This window comes from Pezoporus wallicus, unplaced genomic scaffold (assembly GCF_028554395.1).
Source record: "Pezoporus wallicus isolate ANWC-B61680 ecotype Strahan unplaced genomic scaffold, APGP_CSIRO_Pwel_v1 contig_2025, whole genome shotgun sequence".
NCBI lineage: Eukaryota > Metazoa > Chordata > Aves > Psittaciformes > Psittacidae > Pezoporus > Pezoporus wallicus.
This window is the reverse complement of record NW_026640253.1, coordinates 4,332,623-4,358,512: the sequence shown is the minus strand read 5'-3', so window position 1 is coordinate 4,358,512 and position 25,890 is coordinate 4,332,623. Positions and strand designations below refer to the sequence as shown.

Below are 25,890 nucleotides of genomic sequence, written 5' to 3'. Positions count from 1 at the left end.
GTCTTAGACTGTCACAAGTCTTCCACCTAAATGACTATATCAGCAAGAAGACTGAGTTAACATTCATGACAAGCACAATAGCTGTTCTTCTACTCTAATGTTACCAAGCATTTAAGTTTAAAGTAACACCACATACAGAAACTTGATACCAAAGAGAGCCATGAAGAGAGACATCTCAACTGTTCTACATTCTGCTTTGTCTGCTATGGTTACCAGCAGCCCATAAACACATGAAAAACTCCCTTACACAATAAGAACAGCTAATGCTCACAGCAAACTAGAAATAGCACCATGGGAAACTTAGCATTCAGTTAGTACTTCAAGTGAAGTATCAGCAGGGACCATCTAGACCTTCTAAAAACAGAGCAACAGAGTTGCGGCTGTACAAGCAATTAAAAACAGTTGAAACCACTACCCAGATCTACATAATATTCTCTTAGCAAATGCTTAACATAGGACTTGACCAATGAAAAGATTAGAAAAAAAATTTTTAGAACTGGCACGAAATGCTGACTTCTTCAGAGCTGCAGGGAAAAATCAGATGCACTTCAGTCTACAACACAACCATTTGCCACTACTGTTCCTGTACACATTACATGAAAGTACTTAATTCCAAAAGCCACATAATTAAGCTAAAATAAAGCTAAAACTACTTCCTCAAAACAGATTTGTCAAATTTAACATTTTAAAATAAAAATAAATCAATCAAAGTAAATAAGCAGCAACAGTTTATTGTGATACCAGCAGCTTTACCCTTCTCAAGTAATACAGAGTTCTCTAAATCTGTTTTTTTTTTAACTTGCCAATTTAAATACTTCATCAACATCGTTACTTTACAAAATTTCTTTAGTATCTGCATCTTTTCAACTGATTTAACACAAAAACAGAAGGAAAAGAACAAATTCTTGTAAACACAAAGAGTTGCATCATGGCAAATGTATTCTTTAATAGAAAGTAAGAAAACCCCCCGTATTGACCTTTAATCAGAAAGAGGAAAAAGAGAAGTATCACAGCTCTTTGTTCCATTTGGTAAGATTTAAAGATCCATCTATGCATGTACAAGCACAGAACACATAGTTTTAGTCACACTGGAACCACCTAAGCAGAGATGTTATGTTCCATAGTTTTTACATGCATTCCATCCTTGGTGTGCCGATTATAGTACAGGGATTCTGTTCACTTACAGCAGTTTTAATTGAAGAATATACCATAAGCCAACTTAGAAACATCCATCAGTTGCTAATAGAAAGAACCACAGGAAGGTCTCACAACAGTCTACTAAAACATTAAAGGTTTTTTTAAATCACAGTTTTCAAATATAAAAATCAGATTTTCCCCTACAACTGAAATATATTTACAGGAACATTCTTAAAAGATGGTCTCTAATTCAGATCTAATCACTGTCATCTGAACCACCTTCAGACCCCTCATCATTGGATCCTTCTGGTTCAGATTCGTTAGCAGATCCTCTGCCAGAACCCTCGTTGTCAGATCCTCTCTCAGAATCTCTGTCTGAGTCAGCACTGCGAGAAGCTGGGCGAGACTCATTTTCTGAACCACCAGAACGACTTCTCCCCGACTGCACAGACTCATTGTCAGACTGCTCCGAATCTGACTGCCTCCTTTTTCTGGCTGATCTGTCACTGTCAGAGTCTTCCTCAGATGGGTGGACACTGGACCTTCTCGGACTACCTGCCTCACTACCAGATTTGTTTCTGTTATCAGAATCACTATCAGAAACAATGCGCTTACTGTGCTGCTGTTCCCCATCATCTGAATCACTGTTGCTATTCCTAGCACGTCTGTAAGGGGAAAAAAAAAAAAAAAAAGACAAAAGCAATTAAAAGATGTTATCTTCAGCTTAAAAACAAAATGAGACACCTGGATTTGAGTAACACTTGCTTTATCTGAATGGGAAGAACGAGTGCAATTAATCACCAATGGAAAGTGATGCTCTGACTACAATGAAAAGCTTCTCATAACCTTCTCATTGCCTTATTAATATTGCAGCACCTACTGAAAGCATGCACTGAAACTTCAGTACAAAGTTAATTAAGGTTCTCACCCCTCATCAGCAATTTTGAGTTTATCCTCATCAGAAGAATCATCACTTGATGAAATGATGGCTTTTGATTTGATTTTCCCTTTCATTGAAGGAGGCAGACGTTCTGGTTTGGGCTATAGAGGGGGATAAAAAAAAAAAAAAAAAAATGGGTTGCTTGTTCATGTGGCTGGTTAAAGTACAGACCAAATGTAGAAACAGACTCAGAAAACCAAACATGCTTGTAAGAATTTTCCATTTACAATCACTTAATTCTAGATGACTTCAGAAATATCCTATTTATCCCTGAAGCAGCAATAGCAGCAGTGAAGGAGAATAAAAATAAGCTCAAAGGCAGTTACAACATGAAGTTTTGTAATTTTCAACATTAAATAAATCTCTTGACAAGAGTAATGCTTAATTTCAAACGCATACTTAGAAAGTGATGCAGTTACTCAGGGTTTAACTTACAGCCTTCTTTTTCTCTGCTTTGGGTGGACGTCGTTTTTTAGGTCTTGGACCATTTTCATGTTCTTCATCATCACTCCCCTCATCTGTCTTCTGGGGTCTTAAACAGAAACATATTTTATAGGATTTAAGGCGTAACATCACAGAAAAACTTAACACATGCAGAAATATAGTCTCAAGAAAGTCCAGTTTATCACGTGTTACTCAGTTTCAGAGAAGTCTAAAGCATCAGTTACCTCCTCCTCTTCTTCTTCTTCCTCTCACTCTCCTCCTCTTCCCCATCTTGTTCACTTCCACTGCCCTTCCTCTTCTTTTTCTTTCTAGATATGGGCAAATCTTCATCACTGTCATCGTTGACGAACTCATCAAATTCCCCTGCTCCTTTTTTGGAACGCTATAATAAATAAAAGCCCCATATTACAGCCCATTATTCACCTTCCAGTTAAAAAGCTGTCAAAAAAAAAAATTCAAAATAGGAACTTTATCTGAACACATTTTCAAAGATATGAAAATACAGACATTCTTATGCCAACTTTCCCATAGTCTCTAAACTGATATAATTTAGGAACTGATTCCAAATTCACACATAATAAAATAATCATCTTCTGTTATTTTAACATTTGAATAGGGCAGATTTTGGGATGCCTCCATGCTGGAACTTTAAATCTCAGTATTAAACCCATGCAATTTCACTCAGCAGCACCCAGGATCTTGAAATTAAAGACCTGTGCTATTGCAAGAGACCATATATAAAGAGGTGAAAATGAAAGAAATTAAAAGAAATTTTAAAAAAGGGAAAAAAAGCATTGTGTTCTACCCTGCCTCCACCGCCACGTTTTTTCTCCTTTGATCCTTCTACTTCACCAGTGAACATCAGAATATTCTTGGTTTTCTCCACATATTGAGCTCTTTGTTCCAGAAGTTTCTTCTGTTCTTCTTTTTCTCTTAGACGCTTCTCTTCCTGAAACAAAGAGAAAACAAAATATTACTACTGTATATGCAGCATTGTGGTGATTATAATCACAGGCATACAAGTGATTTGCTGACAAGAAATTGGGAAGCTGACTTTTGACAGACTATGTCATAGCAGAAGGTCCACATGGAAAATAAAAAAAAAGTTGTTTTCTACAAGCCCATGCTAGAGTAGGCAAAAGTCTGCAAGGGCTGTTGCACCAAGTGCTTCCTCACCCAGCCTGTCAGTACAGAAATCTGGTGGCAGAGCTTCTGGGGAACTAATTTTATTTCATTATAAAAATAAAAATCTAGTTCTGAGACTATGGGGAAGAAACAGTTACCACCTGTCAGCTGTAACATTCTCTGCTAGCTCTTACTGTAAATAAGAAAAATGGTTACTAGATGTTTGATCTGTAATGCCAGGTACCACCACAGAGCAACAACAGCTTATGTAATTGTAGTATGTATACTTTTTAAAAGTAAAGCATACTTAGTATATGAATATAACAGAATAAAACCTGTTCTTTAAGTAGTTTTTGGCGAAGCAGCTCCTTTTCTTGCTCTTGCTTTGCACGCAGCTCCCTCTCTTCTTCATCCTGCTTGCGTGCCCGAGCTACATGGTACTGGGCTTGACTTAGTAAATCAGAGCATTGCCTGTAACATGCAATGTTTTCAAGTAAAGGAAGGTGACAGACACATACTACAAGAATAAACAGTCTTATAAAAGGCATGCATCACAACAGTATGTTGAGATCACCAACAAACAAAAAAAGCTACAAAATTGCATAACATAAGAGTAGCACAGATTTTAAGTAAATTAAGCACTTTCTAGTAAGCTAATTTTTCTTGCAGTGTACAATACTAGAACATATTGCTTTGTGCTTAAAAATTAGCCAGTTCGTATACAGAAAAAACCCCACATGAACATCAAAAGTATCATCCCAACTAATTTGGACAGATTTAGAAGTACAGTTAATAACAACTTGTATGTAACCACAACATACTAACAAATATAAGCAGGAAAGTAGGTAGAAATTCTATCTTAAAAATACCCAACTGTGCATAAAGTGCTCAAGTCTCATGAAACATTAAAGGAAGGTACTTTCAATACCCTTTTAGCTAACATTACAATGAGAGTTCTTTTAATATTACAATTTTCTTCTATCTATAAAGTGCTTTAACGATGCCCATTTAAGATGCCCAGTGCATGACGGCCAACAGATGTTACTTGCATACGGCTACAAAAAAAATCTTAGAAGAATGTGCAATGAATGAAACTTAGGACATACTGAGTGAAACCCTAAGACATAAGCTTACAGTGAAAATGGTTTGAGTAGGCTTGTGTACAAGCTCATCACCCTGAGCAAAAGTTAAAGCAGACTAGTCTCTGCAAACCAAAACCTTCTCATGTTTCAGTAACCGTCCCATGCTACCACCCATGAACTACCTCAAAAAACCTCCATGAAATCAATCTCATTGTTCGATTACCAAGTTTAAAGTCAAAACAGTGAAGACTAGAGATGTTTAAGTAAACGTATTTGCCCTTTCATTGATGGAAATTCTGCCATTAAAGCAGTGTCATATTTTGCAGGCTCTAGCTAATAGCAGACACCACAAGCTGAGGCCCATAGGCAACACAAAAATGTTAGAAAGCGAAGACAGGAATAGGGAGGAATCCTGCACTTGTATTTCTACTGTTCTAAGAAATTCCCATTTGAAATTTAGGAATCCAGTTTTAGCATGAAGAAAAAAACAACCAAGACAAAAATATTCCACTTGGTATCTGAATGAAGGATTTGTTTGTGGTTTAGTTGTCCGGGGCTTTTTTACCTGGCTTCCGTAGCAGCAAGTGCCAAATCAAATCTCATCTTATCACCTACTTTACTCAAGTAACTGAAGTATCTGGAGGAGAAAACAACAAACAAAACTAAGCAAATATGGCTTTACTTACATGTTTATTGCAATTTTGCCTTAAAACAAAGCACTTACTCCTGAATGACAATCCTCTAAAACTCAACAGATGAAGAAACCTCACCGATTTTCCCTATATGCAGCCCCTCTTAATACAACAGTGTAAAAGTAGATTCAAAGTTCTCCAAACGTGAAACATTTAAAACCACTCCAGAGCAGAACAAAAAGACAGAAACATTCTGTCTTATTAATCTTAAATCTTAAGATTTCATTTACTGCTTCCAAACAATGAGTACATTGGTGACCCCAGCAGATTTATTCCTTATCTGTCATAGCTTAAGTGCCTGAAACCAGCATAAGGAAAGAAAATTTTAAAAAAAAAAATCCTTCTTGAACAGGCTCCTTGAACCTACCTGACAGGCTCTTGTGAATGTAACAAGCCTTCAAGTAGATGGGCAAGCTATGATGACCAGAGTTCTGAAAGCAGTCTCTCCAACCCATTTAAAGGAAAACAGCTTTCTAATTTTCAAGGTTGACAGTTTCCTCCCACATTCCAAAGAAATTTTAAATGACCTGATTTTGTGCTACTCTGAATTCAAATTCTTGTGCATATGAAGAAAGTAATTCCTTGCTTAAGTTTTAGATTATGGAACATATTTTCCAAGATGTGATAGGTATCTGAATTTTTAGTTAATGGGTAAAAATAAAGGCGTTCACGCAACTTTCTCAAGATAATAAATAACAAGCTTCTAACTTGAATTCAAGTTAGAATTTGTGTTCAAACGTTTAGTCTGCATTACGTAAAGCACTAGAATTGTGAAATGCTTGCTTGTATGAAAGGCTTGCCTTAGTTGACAAAATTACTGAAAAGCAGTATCTACCCTCCACATAAAAACAGAGCTAAAAATGCATAAAGCAAACATCAGCTACACCAGCTACACCTAGGAGCAGAATAAATGATTGAAACTTTCTGTTCAATGACAGCGATGATTACATTGGATTAATCACAGTTTTCTGACCAGATTTTCAGAGAACTAAAAGATCTGAAACACACTTAAGGAACTGCTTCTGTTCTTAAGCCATGAAAACAGTTTGGCTTTACTTGGCAAAAGGAGTGTGAAATTAGTTGTCAAGGATTATCAGTCATTAACTAAATGACTTATATAAATATTGTTTTGAACCTTATAGTTTGTTTTGAAGGAAATCATCAAAGTAGTAAAGAGTATTGACTGAATATTTTCAACGTTTTTTTCAACTATTCTCTTCCAGGAAGAAGTACATCTTGGTCACAGTAATATAAAACACTTTGAGAAATACATTTTGGCCACCTGGCCAAACACAGCTGGCTCCAGCACAAAGCCTGAATGCACAGTTTTGTCAGGCCCAGTCCTTCTTTTCCTGCTAGAAACTCCAGAATTGCATAGTGTTTCACAGAAGATGATTGCTCTTCTAACCAGACTTAAGACGTATAATGCAAATTCACGGTAAAAGAACAACAAAATAAATTTTAATAATTAGAAATAAGTCATCTTTACCTGTGGGCTAGCTCCAGTTCCTTCACAGCATTAAGGACCTCCTTTAGATTGCTTTTTTCATCTTTCAGGACAGAAGTAGCTAGTCTTTGTAGCACTAAAGCCACATTAAACATAAGGACTGTGTCACTTGGCGCTACATGCCTGGCCTGTCAATGAAAACCATGCTTTAAAAACATGCTACAGAGAACAAGCATCATCATTTCAATCCCACACTACTGAATTTAAAGACACACATGTTGGTTTATATTTGTACCTTTAACAAAGTTTGTTTGCACTCCTGTAATTTGCCACACTTGAAGAGAGCCCGGGCCAAATATAACAATACTTCTGTATTTTGATGCTTATAGAACTTTCTGAGGCAGTTTTCATACTGAAATGAGACAAAAAAAAAAAAAAATCAAATTAAGAGGTGACAATGGTTATTTTAGTGAGCTAACTCCAGCAACTGTTGCTATTCCTAAAAACCATTCCTATTAATGGACAACACACTAAATTATTGCCTTTTGTTTTCTTTTTTTTAAGCAGCATGTTCTGCTAAATGGATGCTTCCTTTTCACTGGTCAGAAAATTGTTTCTGCTATTCCATAGCAGAACCCTGATTTTTCTGGAAACTGGCAGCAGTCCAGGAGGTTCTGCAGGTCTTAAAATACAGTTACAAGTACCATCTATTGTAATAAAATCAACAAACCTGACTCATTTTAAGAGCACTCAGTTATTCTCTGCAGTATGTGGAAGTCTATTTTCTTTATTCATACAAGAGACGATACAAATTGAAATATATTTAATATAGTAACTCTGTATATCTGATGCAATTAGTTAAAAAAACCCACGCTCTTCTGATAAATCAACATCAGATTTGTCTTCTCCACCTAGCTGAGTAACTTGGCATGCCAAGGGGTATCTGGTTGTTCTAAAATGTAAAATTAGACTTGTCACTATAGATTTTGTGGAGCTAGAATTAAAGCTTCAAGCAGTGATGAAGCATTTACTTTTCATTAACGAGCATCTGCTGTTTGACATACTCTTTTCTCAAGGAATCATTCAACCTTTCTAAACTTGTAAAATAGTAGAAATACAATGTAATTTTTATTTCCAGCTCAAATACAGAAACTGCCCTGAACCGTAAAGCCTGAAGTCGCTACTCTTGAACCACACTGTTTTGTGAGCGGACAATTTTCACTCAGCTTTATTGTAAAAGATTTTGTATTTAGCTTAAGTCTTCCCCAGATTTGTATGTTTTATGGCAGAGAACTCACTAGGGTAGTTGTTGTGGCTGCAGTTAAGCTAGGGTATTAAATCCAATTCATTTCCCTTGGAGTCCAATACTGTTGCTTGTACTGACTGCATAGCAGAACCCAGTGAACAAAACACCTCAGTGAATAAACACATTTCTATTTAACAGTTTTACTTAAACACATTAGTAAGTGAATACAGCATTCTTTGAACAAATCAAAAGGTGAAAGTGATACCCAGTTTCCCACTGTAACTGACTGGTTAAACATTGCTAAAATTAGACTTTTCATTAGGCTCTTTGTCAATAAAAGTTAGAAGGTGTTAAGAAAACAGACCCCATTCAAACACAACAGAACGAATCTGATTTTGTTACCAGAACTTGTTCACTGGAGGATAGCAACTACTCAGGTCTTGATCAGGTAAGAAAGGCTCCAGCATCTCTTCCTTATAACCATCACAAAAAGCTTTAAGATGCCTCTGAATTAAGTATTTTTGAACCTCAATGTGAAATCAGTCTTACTGAAACACATTTGTTCTGAGCTTCTGTCATGTCCCACAATTTGTTTGTTAGGTATTTTTCCTTTTTTTCTTTCTGTTTTTGTAAGCTTACTTGTATGCTTTTGATCAACTAATTGAGTCAATTGAGTTACAAGAGGTTGATACTTGGAAGCTGGCTTGCTTAAGCAGGTTGAACTAGATGACATCAACAGACTTCTTCCAACATCAATTACCTTGTGATGTTAACCGTGGTGAAGGAAATCATGGCACATAGAGTTCTTCAGACATCTCTGACTGTTATTTATACAATGATTATCAAGAACAAAAATAGGAAGTGTTGCTATTAAAAAATTCCAGCAGAAAACTGTATTTGCTTACTTCACTAACATCTGAATTTAAATCACATACAGTAACTATACTGACTGAAACCTCTCCAAAACTAAAACTTAATTCAAAGACCGTAATGCTAAGCCAATTATGGTTTGACTCTGCTACCAAAAAAAAAAAAAAAAAATTTCTACAAGTTGGGAGGTGCTTTGTAACCCCTTACCCACATTTGGCAGTTTGTTTTTAAATCTAGACTTGACAGCCAATGGCAAGCTAGAAACAGATCTTTACCCTGTTAAAATGTTAATCAGAAACATTTGCAGCTGCTAGGACAGCAGAGAAACATCCAGAAATCATCTAACCCAACATATTACGTAGTCCAATTTAGAGATGTTACCATCTGCACAGCACTGATGTACTGTTTCTGTTCTACGTAGATATGTGCCAAATTCAGCCACACATCACTGATATCTGCTGTTGCCTCTCTCACTTGGGCAAAAACATCACGAGCTTCACGGAAATATCCTTTGTGTGCCAAGACAGCTCCTAAGGGGAAAGTAATATGTACATCATAAGCTTTCAGGTTCATGGACTATGTCCTTCTACCAAAGAAAATGAAACATTGCCTGAATAAAGTTACCCATCAAAACCTAAGTGTGACAGCTGCCATGCAAAAGCTATTCTTTCCTGTGCTCCAGTTTGCAGCATTCAGGGCCTGCAAAATCAATTCTACATTAAAGCATGAAATATAAGAATATCAACACCTCTGAAGGAAAACAGAGTCTAATATTCACCTATGCCATTAGCAGCATACAAATTTTTTGGATCATTTCTGAGTACTTGCTTGTAGATTGCTAATGCACGGTCTTGATGACGCTTCTCCTGCAGGAAAAAAAAAAAAATACCCCAATTATTACTCATTTCTGTAGTAGGGTATTGCAAGATCTACACGGAGGTTTTGCGTAATATAAGATGCCAAATAGGCATCAAGAAAAGGTTTGAGCAGCTAACAGCATATAAAAATTAAATAAAACCATACACAGGGCAGAAAGATGCCTATTACCTTTTCTCTGTCTCTTGTGGGTTGATGAAGAGTCTGCAACCAGACATTGCCAAGAGCCAGCATGGAGTAAGTATCATTTTGTGTGGAGGGCTGCTTCAATATTCTTTCAAATTTCTTCTGTCCTGGACCCCACTCTTGTTTAGCCAAGTGAAGGTTGCCAATCAGAGACCAGGCATCCGGATGGTCCTAAATAAAAAAATAAAAAACACTCTAAGTTGCAAAAGCACCGTTTTGGCTGCAAGCTCAATTTTCCAAGTATAAAATGCTGTTTTTCTTTAATAGAATTCCATACTAAAAAACAAACAAAAAAATAAACCCCTAAAAACCAAAGCATGTAGTAGATTACAGTAGTTCCATCCTAATTCATATGAACAAACAAAATGAAGATGCAACAAAAGGAAAATAAAATTTTAAGTTGTTAACATTTCAAGTGTTTTAAAACCTTAAACACTTAAAAGGTTACAAACCTGATTTATCTGAAGTGCTTCTTTAAACCAATCAGAAGCCTCATAAAAGTTTCCTTTATCCCTAGCCATAGCTCCCAACCGTAAATAGCCTAAAATAAAAATAGAAAATAATATAAAACTCAGGAAACAGGTTAAAGTCATCTCAAACAAAGAATTTCAAATGCAGTTTTTTCCTTGATCAGCTAAGGACAGCAAACATTAAGACATCCTCCACATTCTATTCATATTGAGACACACCACGTGAAGAGGAATGCTCATCCACAGTAGTGATAAAGAAGTTGCAGATTTCTAACAGTTAAAGTAATATAAATGTTTTTAATTGGTTTCCTAAGTTAAAGACAATTGAGAAACCTCAAAGAAAGGATACATCAGTTACATCATTTTCTGCTCTTCAATTTAAACAGCTCTCCCATCTCCACAAGCTTTGAGAAGAGTACCAGCTAGCAAAGTGAAAACGGAAAACAAGCAGGGAAAGGGCTATAGATTAGGCTGGGCATGCTGTGTGCTGCAGCTTGCTGAGCAAGGGCTACCACCTCACCTTTGCAGAAAATATTACACGGCAGCTACCTGGGGGCAAGACAAAAAGCTGAGTGAGGACTAAAAGCAGGTGCACCATAGAAGTTGTGCTGAGACCCTCAACAACACTTCATCCCTGAAGGAAGGTAAAGGTCCAAGACATAAAGTGATTCTCCCACAGGGTCTCCATTTCCACCCACGTAGGTAGAGCTACAGAGCCTGGGCATATCAATTCGATGGCCTTGACTGCACCTGAGTGCTGAGACGCCAACGCTTTGGTGGGGGTGCAGAGCAAGTAAGCAAAGGCATGCAAATCTAGAGAAGCTAATATTGCCAGATTTCTGGAGTATAGCATGATTTACCTAATAATTAGAAGGCTTAAAGCTGGAGCTTAGACTGTAAGGATGATGCTGGCCTTAAAAAAAAAAAAACAAAAACAACAAAAAAAAACCAAACAAAACTGCTATGGAATAAAGTGAAGACAGATATAAGGACACCAAAAGACACAGAAAATGGGAAGGTTTTGGGGTATTGTAAGGAGGACTGTGCAAATAAAATATCAAATGTTTCTTACAATCAACGTAATTAGGATGTTCTCTTAAAATGTTTTTATACAGCTTTTCCGCTTCGTGAAATTCACACATAGCCTCATATAGTCTGGCGAGGTTATAGGACGTTGTTACAGAGATAGCATTGTAGTAATGCTCATCATGTTCAGCTTCTGCTTTCGCACGATCCAGTGATGCCAAAAAATATTTCTAAAGTATAAAAAGAAAAAAGAATGAAGCATTCCAGAATATTCTTAAAGGAAACTCAACTCAGAGTAATTATATACCTTTGCTTCTCCCAGGTTTCCCAGCCTGAAGTGCAAAGCACCCACGTTATTGAGTATCTCTGGTGGGACATCAGCCTGTACTTTCTCTTGAAGAATGCGTGTAGCCGTACCATAGGCTGACAGTGCACCCTTCACAAGGAGAGAGAAAATGGATAAAAGCATTAAGAGAATGAGCTCTGTATGCTCTTATGAAAAGCACACAATTTACCCAATGTATATTAATAAATACCTGTATATCTGTCTGTTCTAGAATTTGGGCTAGCTCAATCCATGCCTCTACATCATCAGGATACTGTTCTGTGACTTTTTTTAGATGCCCCTGAAAACCAGCAGAAAACAATTATGCCTCTTTGTGGACACATAAACTGTTTAAAGGAAAAAAAATTAAAATCAAAAGAGTAAAGGTATTAACCTTAATACTAAAAAGATGTAACAGACTGCAAAAGAAACTATCCTAAACATCTGCACAATTTGGTCACAAAAAATTGCATTAGTTTCCTTTCTTTGTAACTATATTTTCCTGTAGAACATAACACCTTATGTGTACATATTTTCTTAAGCTTAAAGTGTCAGAGAAACAGAAACTACTATACCAACATGAGAAACTAGTTTAACAGTGATGTCTATTATTCTTTGCATTTATTTACCTGAGATTTTAAAAACAGTTTCATTGGAAATCACTGGCTAATTTACCATCTTCAGAGAATTTTAACATGTATAGGAAGAATTCTGCCCTTTTCGTTCTACTAAATACAAGCATGAGGCTGGGGTTCCTCTAAGGTCCTGGACTTGCTTTAGCTAGAGCCCAGTAGGAGCCTCAGTTCTGTTCAGACGTGGTGACTCCCCACACTTCAGAGGATCTCTCTCATGACAACCAATATTAAATATTCTACACCTACAGCCAAGTAATCCTGAGTTTCATGCAACACAAGATACAGTCTGAATTTCAAGTTCCACTATTGTACGTAAAAGTACAATGCTGGCAGAAGCAAAACTTACCTTTGCAATGTCCCGTTTCTCCTGATCTTCTGAAGCCGCATAAAGAGATCCAAGGATTTTCATAGTCTCGTAATTGTTAGGATAGGCTTTCAAAACTTTTTCAAAGCATTGTGATGCATTCTCTTTGTCCCCTCGATAAATGTACATTTGACCCAACCCAAAAAATGGAAGTACAAAAGAAGATGAAGCAAACTGAGTGGCCTGGTAATAATACTGGAAAGCTTGATCATAATCTTCCTGTTTAAAAGAAGTGAATAAATGACAGGTAGTATATTCACAGGTAAGCTTTGTATAAACTTTCGTTAACACATATTTTAACTGTAATCTCAAAGGATGCTTTTAAAAAATTGCCCTACCTGTACGTGAAAAGACCTAGCCAGCTGATAACAACTTTCTGCCTGCATCGCTTCAACTTCTGTATTATGGAAAGCATGAAGAGCCAAGTGTTGTACTTTACCATAGTCCTGAAAAAAAGGAAGTTAAATGAAATTTAAAAACCTTCATTATTTATGGCGAAGTGATTTATTATTTAAACAAGGATAGCTTGAAAAGACAAGAAAGCTTTAGCCATAGCATTGATTAAATTATGACATTTAGTTTTAGTGGTTATTGTTTTGTTTTTTCTCTATCTCATACTTTAAAGCATGGACGGCCAGGGGGAATCAGGTGGGATGAAACCCAAACCAAAAAAAGACCAACCAAAAAACCCCAAATGCATTCAGGACACAAACGCCACCTTGAATTAAGAAATAAGTGTACCGTTTTCTGGCTTTCTTGAAAAACATTTACACACAATTTACACTTGTCCACCTAGATTAACAGTTCCATATTAGACACCACTTTGCCTGATGAAATGAGACTGAATCTAACACCAGAATCCTTGCTGTTCAGAGTTATCAAGTATTCAACTATAAAATTCCATAGACTTTTTACCTTCTTGAAGAAGAAGTGATTAGCCAAGTGATTCAACACCATTGGATTACTGGGATCAATTGTGTAAGCCCTAGAGAGGAGTTGAACACCATTCTTGATGGAATCAGCCTAAATAAAACATTGACAGGTATTAGCTGCATCTCAATAGCTGTATCTTATTAACACCTTCAAAACTATTCTTCAATCTGACTGCTTCAAGAAATCTGACAAAACCTTGCTGGGCTCACATAAAAAGTAAATTCAGCTATTAGCTTTTCTCCCTGCAGCATATAGATGGAAAATGGAAAATTAGGCCACTACACAGGGATGGAAAAAAGCAGAGCAGGGAAAAATAAAATGCAACTGTTAATAATGGTGTCCTTTGACATTTCACACTCACACCCCGAAATCCTTCCTTCTAGTGTCCAATGTTCCTAGCTCCTGTTTGGTGTCAGTTTCAGCCTTTTACACAATTCATTCAACAGAGAAATGAAAATACTCACACACTTGAATTCTAAACAAGAATTTCAGATGCTGAATTAAGAGCTACTAGAACTTAAGGTCTAACTGAAAATGGCAGAAGTTTGTAGTATTTACACAGGGATATCATTATATCAACTTACGCCTTTTCTGAAGAAATTTTAATTTAAAGAAATTTTTCCATGGATACAAATTTGACCCACCAACAAGTTCAAACTCATAACTGATAAAATAGTTGCCATTTTTTTGGAACACCCATGAAATCTGTATCACAAGCATGTCAACTTAATTCTGTATTTATTTCTTAACAGAAACACCACAAATGGTATCTAATAATCATGTAACATCTGTGCTTTACTTTGCAATTATTATCAGCAGAAAGCTATCTTACTGAACAGATCAGGTTTTATGAGGTTGAGACATCAGACGAAGTCGAACAGGCAGCAAAAAAACACAGTACAAGTTGTGAAAACACAAGTAGAAAGGCACAGATGACACATTTCTTACAAAGAACACAAAACATATTTGGGTGGTTCAGCTTTTAATCACAGCTTTTGAAAGCTTAAAGCAAGTGTGCTCATTCCTTGACTTCGGTCAAAAGACCTTCAGGAAAAAGAAAGGAAGATACCAGGTTTCATTAGTTTCTCACCCATAAAATTGCGTATTAAAATCTGACCTAAGAATATTTTTGGTTGTCTTCGTAGTTTTAGGAAAGAAAACTCTCATACCCATATATTTTGGAATTCTTGATGGAAGTCTTCACAGCTGTTTTTTTTCCCCACTCCCCTGTGAAGCAATGAACTAAGTAATTTTCAGACAGTCTGTGCTAACAGAAGACCTTTCTAAGGATGCACGTGTTCTACAGATAGCATAACACTAAAGTTTAGCAACACACAATTATTTATATGTATTTTTTTATTACTTACAAGTCTCATCCTCCACTGATAACTTCCTTAGCACAGATTACCCATCTCAGATCTTATGATCCCAACCAAGATAAATGAGCATATGTATTTTAGTAGTGACACAACATCTGGAGAGGTAGGATCACCACTTTGTTGTGGTTTCATCAGCCTAGTTATAATTTTTCCTTGCCTACTCCCTGTTTTACCATGTGGCATACATGCCAATGTAGCTTGAATACATCTTTAACACTTGTTTGAAAGCTTGTGTTCCTTAGAGCCCAGGACTAACCCCCTGGGACTTTATCTCAGGAGTGATATTTTGAAATCAGCACTTTTGGATTTTTTTTTTCCAGTGACATAAATTCACACAGATATCCCACCAGGGATTTTTATTATTTTAATTAATATTGTTAACCTAGCACTGCTTTTCTTAACACCTCTACAAGAAACAGAGTTTAAGATTTTAACAACAGAAGAAAGCTATTCAGAATGTGGCGCTCACATAACAAGTATATACCTGTATCATCATTCAGTAGTGACACAGACTTAAAATGACTTAACCACAAAAGTTATTGCCCCATTTAAAACATGGACTAAGTTTCAAAGGATAAAAAGTTTGCTTTTTCAGATAAGAAGTAAACAGAGTATGGATTCTTGTAAAGCCAGACACACCTCTTTATTATTGAGTTCCAGAACAGCCAGTCCAACCAAAGCCCCAACGCATTTTGAATTCAGTTCCAGAGCCCTGCTGAACGCTAAGCGAGCTTTTTCCAGCTTGTTCAGTTTCACGAAGCAGTGGCCCATACCTAATCGAACCTCAGCTAGAGAGCAAAATGACACCATTAAGAATCCCAAAATTTCAACTTTAAGACTCTTTTTTACATTCTGGACATCAACTAAAGTAAAAGCAGAATTTTTAGTATTTCTTTAAAACTGGTAAATCCATCTAACTACTTGCTGGTTTTAAAGGCAGCCTCCCACACTTGGCAGCAAAACTAACTTTAACAGATTAGTAAGACTCTGTTTCTTCATCCACCCCAGAACACTGGCCTAGTATCTCCAAAAGACACTGATACTAAGTAAATAAAAAACTGCTATTATGGAAATTTATTTAAAAGTTAAATAAAGACATTTAAAAAATGCCAGATCAAAGAACTGGAAATTTCTTACGCAGGGTAAGTTCACCCAAGACTAGACAGCCTTCAGAAATCACAGACAAATAAGTCAGCTCATATGATCAACTGATTCACTGCTAACAAAATGCTGTTTATCATCCTTTAACTTCCATGATCAAATGAATACAGAGAATTTACACCATACTGCCCTTTCAGACTGCTTGTGAACTAAGAATGCAGACATTTATGAACAGCAGTGTGTGTTTGTGTGAAAAAGGGGAGTAAATCAGAGAATCATAGGGCTGGAAAGGACCTCTAAGATCATCCATTTCCAACCCCCTGCCATGGGCAGGGACACCACACACTAAACCATGTCAACCAAGACTCCGTCCAACTTGGCCTTGCACACTGCCAGGGATGGAGCATTCAGGTTCCTTGGGCAACCTGTTCCAGTACCTCACCACCCTCACAGTAAAGAGTTTCTTCCTTATGTCTAACCTAAGGTAAGGCTTGCATTTCTAAATGCACTGTTGTAGCAATGATTCTTGCACTAAATCAGACTATAGAGTACATATCAACTTTGTAATAAATTTTTTTCAGATGGGTTATGGCTAAGTATACCACATCTCTCAAGAGACTTTAGGGTATTTATGATTCTAATGCAAATATCCTAAACTAGTATCTTCAAATCATAGGCAACACTTTTACAGCCATTACTAATAGCTTTCCCAGATTTTTGCATTAAGAAAAATCATATACCAGCAAGGTCACATCATGTACTATAAGCAGAATTTTAATTTTCCTCTCTTGTTTCACTATTAATGCTAACATGTAATTTTCTTAATCCTTATTCCAAGAGCTCAGAGACAGATTCTGCAAAAGTCTTGAACAGGTCAGTTCCCCAAAAATTTTTACTTTTCTTACATACATCTTCTCATTTTCAAATAACTATTTTCAAAACGTAATAATTAGAAAAAACGAAATTTTCCTAAACACAACTACCTTCTCTAACAATTAAGGAATAATTCAACAAACACCTTAACTCCTCCATAATGAGGGTTGGGTCTTTTTTTGACAGCCTAGGTATTTGAATTAGGAGTACTTGAGTTAGTCTGCAAGCACAGCAAATATTTCCACTCACAAATACTTTGTTACCTGGGCAACCTGGATTGGTACGCAATGCTTTCTTGTAGTAGGCAAGGGCTCCTCTATAATCTTTCTTGTTGAAAGAAATGCATGCTTTACCTGTTAATAACATACCAGTTACAAATAAATCAGAACTATAAACGAAGCAGTTACAAATCAGAAGCTCGTAAGTATTTAAGTTGTACTGTGCTGATTTTCAAAAGTTACAGTTAAAACCAGAAAATTCAGACAACTACAACTTATTATTTATGGCTATGTCAAGCTTATGGAAAAAAAAAAAAAAAAAAATCAAACATGGGAATATACCAGGTTACTAAATTTTTCATGGGTTTCTGCAGAAACTTAATTCCTTCCTGGTCCAGAGGAAAGACACTTACTAAAACTAGATTAATTAATGAAGAAATTAAAATCCATGTGTTACAGCTCATCACTACTGTTATCGTCATTATCGTCACCTTCAAGAGAGTCTACAGCTTCACTTACACCATCAGGGAAATACAAGTAGTTGGACTGGATATATACCCATGGGTCTCAGAAGATGCTAGCTAACAGTATACTTTTTCCTAGCTCTTTCACCTACATATACCTCCCAAGTTTAAATCTCCATCATGTGCTTCTGGCCAAAAGTGCACACTTCTTGACTGCATTTTCATCTCGCATATGTACTCTTCTTAAGCACATGATTCATTCCAAAACTGGAGAGACCAAGCTTTTACACAAATACCCACAAACTCATACCAAGAAGGGCAGGAATATTATTTGGAGACTGGTTGAGCACAAAGTGGAACTGTGCATCAGCTTGGTCCATCTTATCTCCTTCAAGCAGACAAAAGCAGGCTCTTCCCAACAAGTGATTCTAGACAGGGAAAAAAATTGTGACACATTTATCTTTGTAAAATATGAAGAATTAGACTACCTGAAATATTAACTGGCTATGCCATAATGTTTTCTATGATTAATTTATTTATCTTAGATCAGGAAGAAAAATAAAACAAAAAGGGTCTTTATCATCCACTTCTAAAGTTCACGTATTATCAAGATAGTAACAACCAATCCTTCCTCCCCAACCAACCAAAGTTGACTGACATAGCTTATCAGGTGTCCCAAGCTAGAGATAATTATTCCTGGTGGCACAGCGCAAATTTCAGATACTTCAAAGTTTTGATTATATATGCTACGCTAACAGACTTTAAAGCCTAAGCAATTTCTATTTTCCTTTTAGTGAATCAACACTTGTTTTTTTTACAATCACTAGGTAATTTAAAAATATGTATTTTTAAACTTTTTTACCTGATCATACATGATAATTTTGTCAGCCATAGTATACAACAAGGTTGCTTGTGTGATGAGCTCCTTCTTGTTATCTTTGTTCTTCTCCTTCCGAGCCTGCTGTACATAGTACGCTGCCAGAGTATCCAGACACGTCATTTGATCTTTTTCATGGTCTCTGTAGTCCAAGTTACCATCTATGCGTGCAGCTTCCAACAGCTTCACAAAGTCTTCTGTTTTTCCTTGTTTGTAGTATTCCAGCTATAAAACAAATAGTTTTATCAGACAATACTACCCCAGAGAGTAAGTAATATATCAAGTTGATGCTTTACGTGCTATACAGATTCTTTTTCCAAAATGTACATATAAATCAGACATAAATGTAGGGATAAATCAGACATAAACATATGGATAATCATACAAAGGCATTCCAATACCACAAAATATTTTTCTGTCATCATCCCAACTTTGTATTTTTACATTAAAACACAAGTCTTACAGCTATTTATAAGTGAAAAATGAACTGGTTTTCCTCTGAACTTCTCTGACTTTTTGCATATTTCACCGTATCTATGGTATAGATATGGCACCCTCCTCTTTTATGAAGTGCAAAATCAAAGGCACAAACCAGAAAACTATGGGTTGAGGGAAAAAAAAAAAAACACACAAAAAAAAATCAAGCTTAAAAATCAGGCCTCAAGCAGCATTGTTTCAAGAAAAAAAGGGTGAAATTAAAATCTTTATATGCATATGTCAAATCCAAAATATCTGGCCTAGAACCAGCAAGTGAATAACTCCATTCAGTTCCTGTAGAGTTCCGTAATCCCTGGTCATAACAGTAAGCAAGTGAAAGTTATTATTTATTTGAATATAATATTTAAATATATAATTTGTATATATACTAACCGCTAAGGCAATCCATATGTGCAGTTGAGTGTGTTCTTGTTTCAGTATACTTATAACTTCATCACCCTCAGGTAACTGATCGAAGTCAAGCTCAATAACCTAGAACCAAACAATACAGATTTTCTTTTTACAAAGCATTAGCAATCATAGAGCTCAAAGGAAGCTGGACATTTCACAGCACAAACCAAACAATTATTTGTATTTAAACAAGGTTATGAACAAAGAAGGAAGTGATAATGTATTGTATTCTGTACAAACAAAAGTGATGGCTTTTCACAAATGTCAGAGAAAAGACAGCTCCATACTTCGGATACTAGTTAGAAAGAATAAGCAGAAATGCTTTCATATCAGTCATCTACATTGCAATTTAATTTTACAGCAAGAGGTGCAGTTGTTGTACCCAGGATTGTACCCTTATTACCAGTACAGGGACTCTTTCTCCAAAGACTGGATTAGAGCAATCCAGTTTATATGGGTTTATAGTTTTGACTACATAACACTTGAGAGTACCAGCAAAAATATTTCTGCTACTATTGAATCTCCTGTTTGACAGATGATGTTTTAAAATTTGGGCAATTCTCATTCACAATCTAAAATAATTATTAATGAGAAACAGACATCACCAACACAGCAAATAAATACAGAAGTTAAAAAGGGCAGTTAAAAAAAGGATTTTATAGCAATCTGTAGTGATTAATTCAGAACTTCAGCACCCAAGCAGTCCTAGCCATGGCTCGAACAGCAGCACCAAGAACAACTACTCATGTTGAGACCTGACATCAAAATTTCTGTCACAGAAGAAAAAGCCCTCCAACGTGTAGCCTCCAGACAGCAAAATACCTTTCTGAGACTTAACTCAATGGAAGTTATATGGAAATTTGTTGGAGTACAGATACATATGTTCACAAAAATACATTCTTCAACTTAGAGGCAGTATGTTTCATTACCTTATTCAGCTATAGTATTAATTTAGTACCTGCTGTGGAATGATTTAACTTCAAACTTTGTAATACCTGTGAATTTCCAAATATTCTCTTAAGCGTTTTTAACCTTGGCTTGTGACAATCTACCTTAACTAAAGAAAAATTAAATAAATTTCTAAACCCACACTGAAGTAACTTTATAGTTACCTGCGTCTATATGCTGATTTAGGAACATGCACACTATTTACAAATCAGCGCGGTCAGGAAAATCAGCATCTAACGAACTAGGGAGAGAATTTAGCTGGACAAGGCCACCATACACAAGCCAAAACTGAAGATCAGACACTGTTTCCAGCAGGGCTGTCATTCCTGAGGGCTGCATATGCTTTAAGTATGTATTATCGGAGAAGGGGCTGCACCTTCCCTCACCGACGTGTGGTACCGAAAGATTTCGGAGAGACTGCCTGCCTCCCGCGGCTCTCCGCCACCACCAAGGCACCAGGCAAGGACAGAGAGATGATTGCTAGCAGATAGTGGACACCGTTCACCAGGTGAACCGAGGTTTCGATTTCTCTCCGCAAAGCAATACACCTGTTTGAAGCAACTTCTTCCGCTCACGGAAGGGAGCGACCGTCTCCCTCGAGCCCGAGACCCAACTAGAAGAGAAAGCGACTACCGCCTGCGCCCCGTCAAACAACACACAGCGCGCTCTTTCCTTCCTCCTCCTCGAGTCCAGACCACGCTACCGCCACCCGCCAGCCCCCGACTCGCCTCATCGGTGTCCCGGAGAGGGATCTCAATAGACCCCCGCGACATGATGGCGACTTCACTGCCCGCCGAGCCGCCGGCCCGCCGTAGCCACCAAGCGCGCACTTCCCCTCCCCAGCACCAGCTGACCCGGACGTGTTCGGGCCGAGGCGGGGGGAAGGCTCCGCCCCCCGAGGCACAAAAAGCCAATCGCAGCGAGCCTCGAGGGTCGCTTTGCTCCCGTGCGCGCGCGGGGTTCTGTTGCTACGGCAATGGCGGCCTCGTGTCCGCCCCTCAACGACGAGCCGGGCTGCCGCGGGAGCGTTGCGTTTGGAGGAGTCAGGCCCGCGCTTAAAGCGGGAACAGGCTCCTCAGGATGGAGCGAGGGCTTCCCGGGGACTTGCAGGCAGGTATTAGTCCCGCTAATGTCTACATATAGACCACTTACCTACAGAAATATATACAATACCCAGAAATAATGCTGTGTGTTTACACGCTCGTAAACTGAATAGATTTACACCTGGTTGCTGTCTGGTCTTCATACCATGACTCCCTCAGGCTGTACCTCATCTCATGTCATTTTAAAATCGTTAAAGATTTCCAACTAAGTGCATTAAAACGTGTGAATTTTCCCTGTCTTCATGGAAAACAAAATAGCGTATAAATCCAAATACATATCGGACTAACTTAAGTGGTGTAAAATTGTTATTATATATTTGCAAGTTTTTTAGCCACAGTTTGGCCACCTCTTCTTAAATTATCTAGGGTTTGTTTTTTTTTTTAATTAAAAATACTGAATCTGATAAAATTCTGAATCCTGAACGTGGGCCCTGACCCTGAAACTTGTTTTCTGTGAGGCCTTCAGCCATATGGAGCTGCATGAGTAAAGAAGGAATTATAAAATTGGGTTCCTAAATTATTTCTTCCAGTGGTGATGGCAGATGTGCTGATGTATTTGGATAAAATGTGTTGTGCACAGTAACATACAACCAATCTTAGTTATTTTTGCAGCTATATCAAAGGAAAAAGAAAAAAAGGTAGTAAGACTAAAAGATCCTCTGGCACATTTCTACTAAAATTTAGAAAAAAACCACATCTGTGATGTATCAGTTAAAAAGCATGTTAAACCCTAAAACAAACTTCATTTTGTCCCACAGAATTTTGATCCACAGAATACTGAATTTTGACTGAACTGATAGTCATAACTATAAAGCATGAAATTACTAAATTTTATTTTTAAAATTATTTATGTATTACTATGATACTATATATTATAATAGTAATGACTAGCGTACTTGCAATGTCACTTGTTCTCTGAAGCCAAAGCAAGTAGTATTTTTAATTATTTAATGTTTTGAATCTCAATTTTTTATTTTTCTTCATGCACTAGTTACTCTGAACTTAGTTACCTGGTCCAGTGAAGTGTAACTAGTACTTCTTTTACTCATATAAGTCTTGGAGTAGGTATGTGCTGTAAATACCTTTTGTAGGGAAACTTTTGCCTGTGACATGAAGGCAGGATGACATTAAAATTAATAGGAGTCAAAGAGTACATTTCTGTCATTAAAAACATGCCAAAAACAACATTATGCAGAGCAAGAGGCTAATTAATAGAGTTCCTAAGCCTGCTTTTCTGATTTATAGGCTGATTTTTCAGAAACAAACTACTTGTTTTTATATTTTAATTATTGTTGAAGCAATTTGGATGGAAAAGGCAGTCTGTTCCTGAGGTTTGTTCATCAGTTACTGTCTGTAGTAAACTGACTTTCCTCATGGGGAAAAAAAAGAAAAAACAAACAAAAGCCAAAGAAACCCAAAATCCACCAAAAAAATCCCAGTTTAAATGAAAGATTATATCAGGTCAGGCCTTAAGAATATTAAACCAAAGTTAAAGCTGGAAAGCATTTCTTATGTCCTGGTATAAACCTACTAGAAGTATTTTAAGTTGTTTAAAGTTTTATTACTCTACTATGCAAACTGTTGCCTTTTATATTGTTTGAAGGAAGATTCTTTTCTTCCGTATACTCTTATAACAATAAAACACTATAGGGTTTGTAGCACCTTTTTAAGTTAAACTCCAGAAGAGAGTTGTTTTATCTTACTGCCTTTTGTTTCTATTTCACTGAAATCTATTATTACAAAAATTTAAATTACTACTGTTAAACTTGGCAGGTTGTCAGTATCAGAAATGCTTATATAAATAGCAAGTAAATATATAGCAAATTGAACTTCCACTTGTGATATATGTATATATATAGTGAAAATAGTATTTTAAAACTTCATTACCACATATACTTAGAATCCTTTTCGGGAATGAAAATTGAGCTTAACTAAGCTACTGTAATAACATATAAAAAAAGGCCTATACCTACCTGACGTACTACTCTTTGCAAGCAAATTACCATTGACGTTTGAGGTGTCTGTGTTTAAATAAATAAGCCCCCGTCTTCTGTTTTGGTGGTCAGAGCTGTGTATTTTAGTAGCAAAGTTTCTTCACTTTTGATTGTTAAAAAAAGAAAACAAAAACAAAAATAAAAAACCACCTTTTTCAGAGATTCCTGAAGAATAAAGATAGGCGCACTTTTAGAAATCTTCAGACTGCGAATTAATTCTAACAGTGCAAATCATCACTTGTTGACAGTAGTCAACAGCAGTCACAACAGTGCAGTAGTCACTCATTGACCTTCTGAGCTGTGAAAAAAAAGAGGTCCAACACTGATGGTTTGAAGGGTTCAGCATGGTGCATTAAGGAGCAGCGAGGGCTGCTAATCCCTCAAGGAGGAAGGAAACCCAGGAACTGAGCACATACAGACAGCAAGGCAGGGGCTTTGCAAACTGAGACCCACCCTAGAATTCCTGAGTAGGGCAGGCATCAGTTAAGTTCACAGGCAGGTCTGAGGTCAAGCTGGAAGTGCCAGGTATTGATGCAGAGTCTAGCACAGCCCAGTAATTGTCAGACAGGTCCTTATTGGCAAGGCAAGACTAAGGTAGAAATCATCCCTTGGGTACAAGTCCAAGTAAAGAGACTATCTAGGTAGGGAACCTTAACAGTGACTGAGCTAAAGACCACCATGCTGCGAATGTAACTTAGAGCAGAACTGTGTCCTGGCCTGAGTTTAAGTGGAGCTCCTAGGCAGGGATATGACAGGATACATCATGTTGGGCTTGGCAGGGCCATTAAGCCTTAATAATGCTCTTAAGGCCCTGACATGGTATATGTATCTTGAAAAGATAGTAAGCAGGATTAGTAAAATGCTGGGTTGGTTGTTTTAGGAAGTGCTAAAAATGGGCTTAATAGTATAAGTTGTTTTATTAGATAGTTTACTATTTTTATATTTATATTTTTATTTAGTTCTAGAGACTGCTGAATTATCCATGAATTTCAAACTTACTACAGTAAGGCATTAAGAATCTCTCTCCTGCTGCTAAGGAAGCAGAATATTAAATGTACTTTGAGTGGCATTATGGGTATTTTCTTCCCACAAACTAGATCTTTTTAAAGAACAGCGTGAAATTTAACAAGATAAAGATCATCTTTGCTGCTTCAGATTAATTTTTATTTTTACAGGCCAAACAACTTTTTGTATAGCTGTCAAAAACTGTATTATTTTATGTTGCTGGCATTAGTAACTTTCTGGTTGTGGTTCACACTTCTTCGTGTGACTATATTTGCCTTATTTGTCTGATAAAGATAATTATGTCCTACTAAGAGAGTTATAGATCTAAAGAATAGTTTTGCAAGCAAAAATTTTATGGGGTACCTGTAGTAGTTTTTGTTTTGCAAGTATGTTGTGTGCTTCAAGATGGAGAGAGAATGCTTATGTATTTAAGGTACAAAACCATGAGACCTTAACACTTCATGCTTAACTGTAATGCTGACTTCTTTCAAATCCCTGTTTGTCAATTAACTGGTTGCTAGCTTTTATTAGAACTCCAATTTCTAGTAACTGTATTCTTATTTGAATTCCTAGCATCAGAAATGCTAACAGGGAAGTAATTTGAATGGCATGAAAAGTTTCTTTTCTGCAGGCTGAAAAGGTGTTAAGTATCCTCACAAAAAAGGGTGTAACATTGGCCTTGGTCTCAATACTTTAGTATATTTTGTAACACTTAAAACTGTTGTCTTGTAGATCCTCCTCCTGAGTGCTAGCAAGCCAGGTGTTTAATCTTTGTATAGGTCTACTTCTATTTATTATACTGTTGGTTGTAGTTTACTGGGTTGCATAAAATGTAAGCTGTTTCTACTCAGGAATATTGTAGAGCTGAGATTAAACCTGCACTTCTCTTTGGTGCTCTTTTTTATGTGGGGTACAAGGAAGCCTTTCTGTTTGTTTTTCTGTGGATGCAGAACCTGATCTATAGTACAGTTCATGGTTGGTTTTCAAAGTATGATTTTTTTTTTAATTTTTTTTTAAGGGGTTAGTTTTTGTACTGATAGCCTTCTAGCATCTGTGCATTGTGTTTAGCTGTGATTAGTATGTATAAAATGTGGGTTTAAAACAATCACAGAAAATGTATGGTCTTGCTTTGCTTTATAGAGTTTACCTTCTAAGAGGCAGCTGTAGGATGCAGATTTTCATTCTGTTCTTTGTGGTACTAATGGGAAATGAAGAGTGTTTTAAAAAGTTAGCAGTAAAAGT

General features: G+C 36.8%; 1 protein-coding gene across 1 annotated transcript; it reads right to left on the bottom strand.

Annotated features, from left to right (window-relative positions):
* Window positions 1-921: 921 nt before the first annotated feature.
* CTR9 (CTR9 homolog, Paf1/RNA polymerase II complex component) lies at window positions 922-21,407 on the bottom strand. Its single transcript, XM_057418163.1, has 25 exons — window positions 21,275-21,407; window positions 19,581-19,679; window positions 18,696-18,935; window positions 18,144-18,261; window positions 17,415-17,504; window positions 15,817-15,965; window positions 13,781-13,888; window positions 13,204-13,311; window positions 12,848-13,084; window positions 12,078-12,167; window positions 11,849-11,977; window positions 11,588-11,771; window positions 10,498-10,586; window positions 10,031-10,216; window positions 9,762-9,849; window positions 9,365-9,513; window positions 7,163-7,279; window positions 6,910-7,055; window positions 5,294-5,365; window positions 3,982-4,117; window positions 3,327-3,470; window positions 2,746-2,903; window positions 2,513-2,609; window positions 2,066-2,178; window positions 922-1,802 (listed from the first exon to the last, which is right to left on the bottom strand). The coding sequence occupies exons 1-25, from the start codon at window positions 21,317-21,319 to the stop codon at window positions 1,394-1,396; spliced, it is 3,501 nt and encodes a 1,166-aa protein (XP_057274146.1). The 5' UTR covers window positions 21,320-21,407; the 3' UTR covers window positions 922-1,393.
* Window positions 21,408-25,890: the final 4,483 nt, after the last annotated feature.